Source organism: Lepeophtheirus salmonis, chromosome 12 (assembly GCF_016086655.4).
Source record: "Lepeophtheirus salmonis chromosome 12, UVic_Lsal_1.4, whole genome shotgun sequence".
Lineage (NCBI taxonomy): Eukaryota > Metazoa > Arthropoda > Copepoda > Siphonostomatoida > Caligidae > Lepeophtheirus > Lepeophtheirus salmonis.
The window spans coordinates 13,063,194-13,077,091 of record NC_052142.2 but is presented as its reverse complement, the minus strand read 5'-3'; the positions used below and the strand labels follow the sequence as shown (position 1 = coordinate 13,077,091).

The 13,898-nt window shown below is 30.4% G+C and overlaps 1 protein-coding gene and 1 long non-coding RNA gene across 8 annotated transcripts in view; one reads left to right on the top strand and one right to left on the bottom strand.

Annotated features, from left to right (window-relative positions):
* The window catches only part of tn (tripartite motif containing protein thin), a 100,266-nt gene that overhangs the window by 55,060 nt on the left and 31,308 nt on the right, over positions 1 to 13,898 (top strand). For 2 of the 7 annotated variants that reach the window (XM_071892080.1, XM_040722253.2), the window contains one exon: positions 9,417 to 9,565. The exons of 1 other annotated variant lie outside the window; for it this stretch is intronic. In XM_071892080.1, coding sequence (XP_071748181.1) covers positions 9,431 to 9,565 — 135 coding nt within the window. In that variant the 5' untranslated portion in view covers positions 9,417 to 9,430. 4 more of the 7 variants (XM_071892082.1, XM_040722254.2, XM_040722255.2 and 1 more) reach the window with 4 other exon arrangements.
* Positions 11,338 to 13,654, bottom strand: LOC139906761 (uncharacterized). The gene is made up of 2 exons (XR_011782642.1): positions 13,584 to 13,654; positions 11,338 to 13,351 (listed from the first exon to the last, which is right to left on the bottom strand). It is a non-coding gene; the product is annotated as an uncharacterized lncRNA (long non-coding RNA).

Here is a 13,898-nt window from a genome sequence, read left to right as displayed (position 1 = left end):
CCCTGCTATTTCCTTGGCCTTTGAATCTAATCTTCCACTTGGAATTTTAACAGCTTTATATTCATTATTTTCAATAACTTAATAAATTTCATCATAAAATGCAGTATCTTGTGATGAAGTGTCCTCAAATGTGCCAAACAATATTTCTATGGTCTTTGAATCTGTTCTTCCAATTTTTGAGCCTTAATTGTAGCACTTTGTTTCCTTTTGCTGGCTTTTTTTTTTGTCTACAGATCCTAATTGGAAGTTTCCTCTTGGTTCTATTTTCTTTCTTTCGTTATAAGATACTCGAACTCTTCAATACTAACTTGTTTAAGTTTGCAAATAAAGAATGTGTTTTATAAGACAATTTACTTTTTACATCTCACAAAAAATATCATGGTAAGATTAGTAGGTTGCATGTGCATGTAGAGATGTCGAAAAGTTTATCCAGTTTTTCGTCTAAGTTCTTCTCTTGAGTAATTGAGAGTGACCTTCTATTGATTTCTTTGGTTCTCTTACAGCAAACTTTATCAAAATACTTTAACCACATAATATTCAATGGGAAATGTGGGTTAACTTGTCTCCGTATTTCAATAACATTCTTAGAAATTAGTTTGGCAGTCTCATAGTCTTTCACATTAGGTTTACTTTTTTGAAGAAAATAGCCATATTGGATGACTCGATGGAAGGTGGGAGGATCTTCCTCATTAAGAGGACAAGGATGACCACAATACTTTTTTTTAAACTTTCACTTCTAGTTAGCACTGCTTTCCTTTTCTTTTGAAATTGCTATAAATTCTTAAAGTGTGTGTGTGTTAATTTATAAAAATAAAAACATTCAATGTTAGGACATATTTTCGAGGGATTACATATCTCGGTAGTATTTTGGGGAACAAAAAATTAAAATCGGCAGTCAACCCCTCCCCCTAGCCCCAAAAATTACTTTTTTATCAATAAATTTGTGCTATTATAATCTATTTTCAAACTAATGAGAAAAAACTTGCAAAGGTCGTCATCATTAAAGCCTTTTTATACTAAAAGGAATAGTTATATAATATTTTAAGTTAATACAGTATATTAGAAAAGTCATATAAAAAGGTCAAAAGTCAACTTCTTCCAAATTTTTATTTTAGCGTGTGTACTAGGATGTCCCATTTTAAGGGTGACCTGTTAATTCGATTTTTTGTCGTATTTTGATAAAAAAGTTATATTTGTGAAGTTTTAGTCTTCAAAGGGCGTTATTTAATCTCTTTGACATGGGTTGAGATTCTATCCCGGTTTCACTGCCAAAATTGGGAAAATATCAAGTTTCGAATTCTTGTAAGTAATAACTATTTTCTAAACCAAAATTTTATTTAGACTTCAAATTTTAAGTCAGATATACAAAATATGCAAGGGTTTATAGATATACTCATTTTTGTAAGGGTATGTCTAGTCTAACGGAAATAAAAATATGTCTTCAGCATTTTCAAGTTCTACAAATGAATCAATTAGTCAAATACCTGTGGCTTTGACAACCTGAAGTTTTTCTGTGACAAATTGGACCTTGATTTAGTCAATATCAAGTAGCTGCTAGTTATATGATTGCACAATATCATGTGTTTCGAAATATTGATATTTTGCTCAAAAATAAAGTTTCTGTATCTACATAAAATAAAAAAAAAGAATAATAACCCAGAAGTATTAAATATTTTGACTCAAATTGGGTATCATTTTCATAAAGGAATATATCCTGGGCATAATTGATGAAGTTTTCACGAATATTGCTCATTCCTTATTTTGGTTGAGGTCTTTGGTAATGCAAAATTTTGTATAAAAATTTTTAATTCGTAAATCGTACAAAAATAAAAATCGGAAATATTACAGCTGTTAGGAGAAAAATAATCACATCATCTTAAAATATACTATTTCAGTTACAAACCATCAAATTTTCAAGTATATAGATTAAACGTTTTTATGTACCATCCATTTTTATGACCGATGGTATTTTTTTTTTCACACGTTAATAAAATGAGGGAGTGGGCGTAATAATTTTTTTTTTAATATTCCTTTACAAAAAATAGTATAAATTAGGTATTAATTTAAAGTTGAAAATTTGCAATATGTAAATCAAGCCTTTCCTATTAATAGGTATGGCTACATAAAGCCAGGAATTTATCTAAAAGTGTGAATTTTCGATTATATTTGCCACTTGAGACTTTTTTTTTTAAACAACCATGGAAGAAACAACTGAACAAATAGTTTTATTGTAAATTCCGGGCCACTATCTATCATTCGAACATAAATAATTTTATTTTTAAAAGAACATTTGTAAAAGGTCTACAAAATTAATTGTCACGCAAAAAAATGTCATTTTTTGGGGAAATTGGTTACAGATTCAAATTTATAGGATAAAAAACACAAAATAAGGATTGAAACTTAAAAAATCATAATTAACTTGAAAAAAAATATTAACACTCGACGCAATTTTTTATGGATAATGGTTGAAGAAGAGGAGTTTCAACTTTAATAAATACAAGAAATGTTAAAGTAATATCTTGCATCAAAGGATATTCTTTTCTTAGCGAGTGGCAGAAAATTCATATTTGTAACGATGATGTGGCGTTTAATTTAATTAATGCGTAGGCACCCAATGAAAGATGTATTTCCTTGTATCAAAAAATTATCGATGACCACGTGGATAGTTCTATACCACTTATTTTGATCGGCGATCTTATGTTAACGTCGACAAAAATCCCCATACCTATCCTAAGAGCTGTATCTTAAAGGAGACGATTCACGAACAGAATTTGGCTGATATATCTCTCCACAACATCTGTACCTAGCTAAGAAAGCACTTTATCGATCAGAACCCTCTTTTGATCATAGAATGATAGAAATGAAACTTCGAAATCAGCCTCAAAGCGATGATTTTAGGATTATGAGGTGGATGATAGAGGATGATGGATTTAGGCGGAGAATAAGAAGCAATTTGGGAAAGGAATATTCCTCCACCTACTCTTCAGAAGCGTCAGTAGATGTTTTAACAAAAAATAATCCGGACAGTAACATCTCAAGTTTTATACGAAAAACGAAAGAATTCCAAGATTAATCAAGTTCAAATAGAAAACATTCTTTATGGCAGTTCAATTTTTGCCCGTTCGAAAATGGTAGACTCAATTAATTCTTTTAGATTGGAAAGGTTGTGTTATCTGAAATGGAGGCCAAAGTCATTGTAGTAAACAACTCGTCGAGAAGATTAAATTATCTCTGTAAAATGAAAAAAAGCTCAGCATCTAATCTCAAGAAAATAGTTTATGATGGGAAAATCCTAACTAAAACTGAAAATATTATAATCTACTTCCATTCTGGATTCTAGGCAATTGTTGGGTATGCAAGACTCCTTTTTCCAAAAATGCGAATAATGGCACGGAATTATGAACAATAAGTACTTACTAAGGAGAATATCACTCGATATATTACTCAAAAATGTGAAGATAGTAAAGCTCCAGGGTTGGATGGAGTTATTGGCAAAGCTTAGTCAATGTTTCCCAGTGAGGTTGTTCCTTTTCTTTTAAAAATTGGTAAAACAATGAAAAATAAAGGTAAGATGCCCCCCCATACCCCCCCAACCCAGTTCACTGACAAAGGGAAGAATAGCTCTAATTCCGATTAAAAGAGACGGTTCCGATTTTGGAAACTGGTGACCCATTATGGTACTCAACGGTTCATACATAATTCTGTATGGGGTTATGACTGAACAAGTGGAAGAAATTCTGAATAAATGGTTTGGGATTCAACAGAAAGGTTTTTTTAAAGAAGAGGAAAATGTTTCTCGAAATATTCGTGTTTGTATAGACTCAGTTGCAGAAAGACAATAATTTGGAGCTGTAATTGCGATTGACTTCTCTAAAGCCTTTGATTCTATTATACACTAACAAATATTAAGAGCTGTTAAAAAGCTCCTACCTGGGATTTTTTTAAAATCCAGATATACACATATTCATACAGATATTTAAAATAACATCAATTTTAAAATACCGTCAAGCGAATGGCAGCGACCTCATTTATGTGCTAGGCGACGTACCTCGTACCTGGTCAATGTTCCAACTCGTCTCGTCAGAGAAGACTCGTTCGTTGATCGATCTTTCTTTAGCCAGCTCAGTAGCTTTGTCACTTTCTCTATCCTCCTAGTCTTTGTCATATCGATCAACAGCTGGGGTCGCTTTCGAACGTAAGAGATGGCTCCCAGGTCCTTCACTGTCCTCCCAGGGGTCTTCTGGTAGACTTTGAGGTTCATGGCCATCTTTCTCATGCTCTTAATCTGTCAATTGTCTATCTTCTCCTTCACCGAGTCCAAAAAGGCTAGAGACTAAATTTGTTGAGACCACCGCTGCCAGGACTCTGTGCAATACTCAAACGTGCAATAAAATAACAGCCCGATCATTCCTAGAAAACTGAACATAGTTTAAGTGGATGTACTTCACACAGGATTCCTACGTTAGATTGAGTAATGTAATACCATAAAGTTTACTCATATTTAATCAGTGCAATTCCATCTAAGCAATTAAAGAAACATTTAAACAAAACTTATTTACTTACATTACAGAATCACAGCTTAATTTATCTCTCATGTGAGAAAAAAAATAACGACATTTGACATAGTCAGCCCATACTGTCGTCATTTATGCAGTGTATGGTCTATATCTATCTATATCTCTGGCATATCTGCAAAAGTAGAACTGATATTCTTTCAGTATTGTAGCATGTTCTGTTTTTTTGTTTGTTTTTCTGAAACTCAACTTTTTCTGAACGAAATTTCCAACCCACACTTTTAATAATAATTACAACAATTATTAAAATCAAAAGTTTTACTAATGTGTCAATGATAAAAAATAAAAATCAAGCTTAATGAATGAGAATTCATAATTTCTTCATATTGATATACTCAAATCGGAGCACCTACTAATTAAATAATTAAGCAATAATTTTTCAATATTTTTAAATATAAGCAATTAGTTACAAAACAAAACTAACTTAAGCTCTTTAGCTTTCGTACAATTTGAGAAAATGACACTCTAAAGTGATCAACGAATTTCCAATTGTGCATTCCAAGCAGTTAGACGTCTCCAAGAGCACCGTCTACACCGTCAACTAGGACAAAACATTGGAAAGGAAGAAAGGCGCTGTCAGGAAGTCCAAATTGGACCTGGAAGAGTGAACCAGAACAACCCAGGTAAATCCCCTAAAGGTCATGAGGTCCTAGTTACGAGATCTTAGTGTTTCACACCAGAATGTTCAGAGAGACATAAAAAAGATAGTAGAAAGTGCCTTGTTAGGGCAAAGAGGCTATTTTTGACACTAGCACTACATCTGCAGTGGGTGCCAGGCCTTCCGCCACCGCCTGGATGTCATTACTGCTGCTAAGGGCAGTTACATTAATGATTAAGAGGGCTTAGACACACATCTATTTCTATTATTAATTTTGTTGACATTCTGTAATTAATAAACAAATTATATCTTGTTGAAATTTAAAATTCAAAATAAATAATTGCAGCGTTATGATTTAGTTTTGAATATATTTTGGGTTATCATTTATTCAAAAAATACACTAAATACTGTGATGTGTAAATTTCATAATGTAAAATAAAATATTAAAAAAATACTTGTAAAGATGAATAACGTAGAATCAGCCCTTCAAAGATACATATTAATTATGCTTCTATATAAAGATACATATTAATTATGCTTCTATATAAAGATACATATTAATTATGCTTCTATATAAAGATACATATTAATTATGCTTCTATATAAAGAAAAAAATTAAATAATTATATTAAGTGAATAAATGAAAATGTATTAGAAGACATGTCCGAACATGAAGAAGCGAAGGGAAATCTTGAATATTCGTCCATGATAGTCAATATATATTTGTTATGGGAATCACTTGGTAAAGATTCTTTGAAGTTGACTAATAATCTTTCAAATGGGATAGTAGCTTTAATCAAAGTACTTTTCGATCCCTTATAAAAACAAGGTTTAAGTTCAAAACAAACAGAACAATTTTGGATTACTCGTTTAGTATAATCCCATGAATAAGGTGGATTACGTGATCTAATGAAATGAGTTAATTGGGAGATTTTGCGTGGCATAAATTATTATGTAGTGTCTTCAAAGCTTTTTTCCCTGCTGTGGGATCGTCGGCGAAGCTAGCCCTGTTGGAGTTGGGTTGCCCTTTTTCGTCGATGGGGAGAACGCTCGTTCGTCTACGGAAGGCGGAGCAATATGGACTGTGCCTATGTTTGGGCCTCGTGGAGGAAGGAAGAGAACCTTGGTCACTTTCAAGAAGTGAAGTGTGTGTCTGGATCAGGGACCACATAATTAAAAATGGGTTTAGTCCTACACAATTTTGGTTCTCTACTGTTCCTACTCTCCCGTTCACATCATTGGCTAATGGATGTGGAACGGTCTCTCTTCTGGATCATCCCGAGTTGGATGAGGGTACATCGAGCAAGATGTCTCCCAGGGACGAGCAGGGTGCTTGAGTCCTTAAAACCTCAACAAGGGTGAATGTTATTTCTCCCAGGGACGAGCAGGGTGCTCGGGTCCTTAAAACTTCAACAAGGGTGAATGTTATTTCTCCCAGGGACGAGCAAGGTGCTCGGGTCCTTAAAACCTTTGAGGAGTATTGTCCTCCTTTCTCTGGTGCGCGTGCTGAGAGCACGGCACGTCTATGGAGATAAACTTTTGCAGTACAAGGAAGAATGTTTTGTCTGCTATATGCTGCTGTTCATGGAGAGGAACCTGTTTAAGCACCGCCATGGATTTGGTGCTTGGGGGGTGATGCTATGTATTTAATATCTCCTTACATGTTTTTATCTTCTTCGTCTATGTATTATAAGTACTGTGTTTTACGTGTTATAAATAGTATCGTCTTTTGTAAATATATTAGAGTATAGTTAGAATACACATGATATTATAAACAGTGTAGTTTCATTCCTCCACGCCATTTCTTCCTCTCATCTCTCCCGGTCATCCTGGATCTCTCCACGTTATAAATAAGTTTGTGTCTCTCCCTCGTCAAGACGCAACAACCAGGCTTGATATTTCCATCTTTTATTAAACGTCCCAAAATCGAATGGATCTTTTAGAAAATATACTCTTCTCGTTGGTCATTGTAAGATTATACTTACTTACAACTCTTGAGAAGGCTTCTAGATTTTCGTTATGTTCCTGTTGGTTTTCCGCACAGAAAGTGACATCGTCAATGTATGCAAAAGTCTTAATTTCTCTTCACTGATTATACAGTCATTGGTTCTTTGAAAACTCGCCACTCAATTACTTACACCAAATTTTATGTCATTCTTGAATTTTATGGATTCAGAAATTTTTTAATTCGTGGGACTTCGATAATGACAAAGAAGGAGTATATTCATTTGATTTGTCAGTGATGATTTTACTTAAGAAATTATTACAGAGTTTCGACAATGGATCCACTTCTTCGTCAATGCGTCAAAGCGATCTGGTTTTTAAGTATTTATCCATAATTAAGTTAAATAAATTGCAATGAAACTTAGCAGTATAATGTTTAAGGGCTTACCTAAGGCTTTATTTCACTTAATTTTACACGTGGATAGGAGTATACAATCTCTGAGTAACTGGCATTATTTGGGATAGACTATATACTGATTCAATAATAAGTTCATTTATTTAATATTTACATAAGTGGTGATAACTTGAACTTTGGTTTTTACCTTAATCATCATTCGATCATCCCTTCGATCCTCACAGCGTTACCTCGTCAACAAAAAAATACCCTATATATTTTGTTGTGAGCCGTCGACTCACTCAGCTCACTTGATACGTCATGGCTATTTCATAATTTATTCTTTTTGAAAAATAAACAAATTAATGAATTGTTTTATACCTATGCTTCTTTTCCGAAAGGATAGTAATATAATTTCTTGTTGATCCCTCGTCGTATATTTATATATATTTTGGCCTTCTTATTATTTCTATGAAGGAATTTTGGCTATCATATACATGGCTACTATTTTCTTAAAATATTACGAAATATTACTATATTACAGTATGGAATAAAATACCATTTATGATTTTACTATTACGAAATATATATTATTTTGAACTAATTTAAAAATTATGGATAAATAATATAACAACGATATTTTGGGATTACTTAAGAGGTAAATGATATTTGGTATGATTGCCTTATTTGCCCAACTACCATATGATTTTAGGTCTTATTTTTGTTTCTTTTTGGAAGAAAGGTATAACGATATGATGTTGATGTGGAACGATTAAATAATGAAAAAATAAGATCATGAATCCAAGCTTTTGATATATTTGATTAACTGTTTTATACAATATATATATAATTAAATGATTAACTATAATGCAGTTAACTACTTGACTATATGGTAAGTAGTGATAGAAGTTGTTTAAGTCATTTATCTATGAAATTTTTTTAACATAATATTTTCTAATTCTAGGTACGTAACATTCATCAAATTTAGTTATCTATTTATTGTTTTTTCATAATCATTGTAAATTTATTATTAGAAACCTCTATCTAGATAGGAACACCGATGTGCGTAAATATATTTTAAAAAGCAAATCTTCTTCTTTCTGTAATGTTATTCCTCTGCCATACATTGCCAAATGGATTTGACAAGAAAAGGACAATGAAAAACTTGTTTATTTAAGTTAAAAAAGTCTTGTCATTGTGGAAGATATATTAATTGTAGCACGTGATTTCTCATAGACTATATGATTTTGATGATATAAAAAGAGAGTAAAAGTCAATTAAATTTTGCCATTGGATTTTTAACCATAAAAAATACACTTCCCCTACATGAGATTAAGTGATTGACCCTTGTTCCACTCCAGATATTAGTTGAACTTTTCGGAATTTCTCAATAACTTGATTTTTAACCTTTTTTAAACAAAAATAGTAATATTCCTAATTAAAAGGAATTCAAATTTTTACTGTAGGACATATTTGTCTCAAACTAAAAAAAATAACATTTTGATTAAGTATAAATAATTAAATAAAAAATTTGATGTTATATAAAAAATAATGAATATTTTCTCATTATTTATATATTAATTTTTTTCATATTTCTATAAATAAAGTATGATATGAATGTGCACATCATGCTTTCAAACAAATTAAATGTACTAAAAATATATTTGACTAACAGATAAACTATAACAATTTAGAAAGCAGACGTATTTGGAAAGGCAAATATGCATAGGAATTTTCTTAGTATGTTATATTGTTCCTTTCTTTAAATAAGCAAATAAATACTTTTTGAGTTTAAAAATATCTAGTTGGAATACGTATATCTAGTTATAATTCAGAAAATTTGTTAAATGATTTAGTAAGCAAAGACTATAATCATCGAATATATACTACATAATTTTTTTAATAGTAAACCATTGCGAAATGGAACAATTTGACCAATTATTAACATGTTGCATTTGTTTGGATCGATATAAGAATCCCAAGTTGTTACCATGCCAACATTCATATTGTATGGAACCCTGTATGGAAGGGCTTGTTGATTACGTAAAAAGACAGGTAAACTTAAGAAAAAAAAATATTTTCCATTTATTTATACTCTTTGACCTTTTGAATGAATAACCAAGCATGTTAGACTAACTATAGTCTTGGACATTTGTAATTAAAATTAAAATGAGGAATTATAAGTGAAAGCAATAAAAATTAAATGACTATATTATTTATAAAAATTAGTCAACAAATAATAAAGTTTTATTTAAAATATTACAAATATTTTTTTTCTCATCAGATTAAATAAATATTTAGAAAATAAATTAGTATTTAAAAAAATAAATAAAGTGAATCGTTATTAATTTGAAAAAATTCCATTGAAGAGTCTATAAAATAAATTAATAAAAAGTGAAAAACATACGCTAATTAACTATTTAAAATAATTATACGTTTATATTAATTGGTTTATATAGTATAATAAAAAGTCAATAAATACTTGTTGCTAGACTCGTTTAATGGCCCTTGAAAAATATATTTATATCCATATGATTTATAACTTCATGATTAATCTTATTTCTTCTTGTCTTTTGGTTATTCCATGTCAATTCATTTTTTTTTTTTTTTAATTTGGTAATTCTATCACACAGGTTTAGTTCATTTTTAAAACATTTGTTTAAAGTAATAAAACTTTACTCTTTCCAAAATGTCTTGACAATATATTTATTAAAATCAGAGATATGAGCGTTTAAAGTTTGAAAAATTCGAGTCCAGTATCGAGTAAAAATCTCCTCCTAACTTCTAATCATTTAAAATCTTTTTTTTATTTTTCAAGTTAAAATCTTCAAAAAACCTGGAAAATTTGAATATTATTGTTTGAGCAATCACAAAATGACAAAATAATATTAAATCCTATTATTAAGGACCTTTGCAGGTTTAAAAAATGCGTTATATCACTTTTATATGCAACATTTGGCAATGTTTTCCTGTACTCAAATAAGATACTATACATCATTGAATGAACACATTTCAAGCTATTAGAAAATATAAGTTTTATTTTTTGTTTGCGAAGATAACCGGCAATATCGACATTTAAACAATATAGAATTATGACACATTTAAAAAATTTATAGTAATCACACTAAATACATAATGTTGTAGATCACTTGGTCAAAGCACCACAACACAATTTTCAAGGGAAATCAAATGATAAAGTGGTAAAATCGACAAAATTTGACAGATTTCTTGTTTCAGAGGATTTGAGGTGCAAAGTTAGAAAAGACTCTATACTTCTGAAAATTTAATCAGACGATAAGTGATGTTTATGGTGTCGTGAAAAAATAAAAGGTCAACCATATTTGGATGATAAAGAGTCACTGTTCTCATCAGGTGCCCTTCGTTTTTCACATGACTAATAACAAAATTTCCTGTCTTGTCCTGTACTACAATCTTGTAATCAATTATGCCTACCATGGTTGAAAAAAGGATGATTGGTATACATTGTCTCTATATATCTTGGTTTAAAGTATCGTTTCTATCTTTTCCTTGCTATATACAGGGTGTGGTAGCAAATTTTTATCAAATTAAGTAATTTTAAAATATTGTCCAATATAAAATACCTTTTATTGAAAAAAATTGTTTACTAGAAATGTTTAACTATGTCATGACTAGCATCCCTCAATGTGACTACACTTGAAAATAATCATATTATCGATAAGAAAACGAAACACTGAGTAGGCCTTCTGGAAATATTCCATGGACATTTAATTCAAATTTTCCATGTTGCCGTTCTTCAACTTATTAAAATTGCAGTGATAATTTTTAACAACCTTCGTCTCCAAAACGATCCACAGACAGTAGTCTAGCTAGAGATCATCTGAGGATGTTGCTAGAATGACTTGCTCAAGAAAAAGACAAATTTTATTGGGCTTGGAAGATGAATGAGGTGAAGCCTCAACCCATACATAATTTCTCTCAGAGTAATTGTCCTTCAACCTCAGCAAGAAAGTCCAACTTAAAACCTAATAGTAGGCCTCAGCCTACTAACTTTTTCCTTGTGTTTGAAGAAACGAGGCTGCATCTTCTTTTATATAACTATCTCTCTTTGTTTCTTGACTCCATTTCAAACACTAATAAAAATCTTTCCATAATTGATAATTCTTATCCACAATGGAAGACAATGTAAAATACTTTTATTGGATGTAATACATTCTCTCAACCATTAACAATTTACAATACTATCTGGAGGAACACATTTCCAATCACTCAGCCTCCTGAGTATTGTATGTATAAACAGTATTTCATAATAAATTTCTTTTAGTGAGCTCTTATGAACTTTGTAAAATTATACAAAAGTTATAATTTGTCGTAGTTTTAACTTTATGTTAACATCACGTGGTATTTGACTCAACTATTCCATTTAGAGTCATATGATGGAATGCCTTAATTTAATTCCGAATCAAAGTAGATATATGTTAAAGCGTTTTGTAAAAAAAATTATAGAACTAATTATTTCAACTGATAATTTGCCATTCAAAAAGAAAGTATGAACTTCAGTTCATTTTCGAACCTGATTAATAGGTCGTAAGTTTTGTTCAAATAATATTGTATATTTGTTTACTCAATTCATCTTTGAATAATAATGCAACTAATTCATTAGGATGTTTATTTGTTGAGATATTGGGTACCAAACCTAACAGGTAGAAAAATTCTTCTAGACTATATCGATTTCTATAATATATCTTTAATTCAAGACCTTATAAGAATGAGAAAAATCATAATTTTAGTTAAATACATTAATTGAGCCGGAACACAATAAAAGTCACATGTATTTAAGCACAGAGTTGAATGGATTTGGAATAACTTTTATAAAAATAATATCACACATTCATCCATCAATATTTAATTCATATTAATAATATAACTAACTTCTCATCATGAACAAGTGTTCTTATATTTGGTAGTGATAGGAAACATTACCGAGACATTTTCGATTTCATATATTCATGAACTTAAAAGGATCAAAATAATGTAATTTTCAGTTATTATATCTCATTCTAGAGCTGATGAATGTGCTGGGTCTCAGCAGAGTCACATACACGGAGAAAAATAGATTGGAAGCATAAAGAATATGTATAATTTATCTATGATTTGGAGTCCTCAATTCTTAAATAGCTAGATTCAGAGCTGGGATCTCTAAACATTATCAATCCAATCTCTAGAAATCATTTGAATCAAACTTAAGGAATCCAATTTATGTTCTCAGTCCCTAAATTAATTAGTCAAGATAAACAATTTCATTCAATATACACATATCTAGCTATAAATTATTTTTTATTATTAATTTGGAACAATATTTCGTGATTCTGGTTTCTAATGTAACTATTTGAATTATGGAATTTCAAATCTATTCGGTTTCGTGTGCAAACACACTCAACTATACTGATTTTACGAATTAATTAAGTAGATAGTGAAAGGCCAATTCAGGAACGATATTTCATATTATACTACATAATAATTTTGTACAAACACGAACTGAAATTTTGAGTAGTAAATATGCAGTGACTCCATCATTTTTACCTCAAGAACAATTTTGAGGATTTCAAATACTAGTTAAATATACCACGTGATATTAAAATTACAATTACGGCAAATATTATACATGTATAGTGTATAATAGTGCAAAGTTCAGTTTAGTTCACCAGAAGAAATTTCTCACCAAATGACGTTTTACACCACAACAGATTGCGTGATTAGAGATTGTGCTCCTTCAGATAGAATAAGAACGATTTATTATATCTTTTTGTGGACCTTTTGACAAAAAATCCTTTCCCTTTTCACTAATTCATTTTTATCCACCTTCAAGAAAAAAAAAAAAAAAAAAAACGTATGTAAATTTGAAATTAGAATTAGGAGAAGATGCATATGAAATTGAAACTATTTCAATGTTTAAATCAGTGGGATTTACACACAAGTTTAAACCCTATAATTATTTAGCAATTAAATACAATTTACTTACGTCATATAAACATTGAAGATAAATCAAAACATTACATTATACTATTAACTCATATTTGATTATTATTATTACCGTTTCAATTAAATCCGGACCTTCTATCTACATCTAATTTCCATACGTTTTTTTTCTTTTTTGATTAAAGGTGAAAAAATCAAAAGAAGCTACAACAAATTAGGGAAAAGGAGAAATTTTGTTAAAAAGATCCTCTGCAAATTGAAAGAGCTATTGCAGGAAAGATGGAATGATTGATGATAATAACAAAAAGAGAGAAAACATGCATGCGTAAGCAAATCAATGGACCCATACTTATATTAACACAAGGGGTCATTCATAAACCAAGTTGTTTTTTCCCACATAATTCTGCATTCCCAAGTTGACTTATTTTTT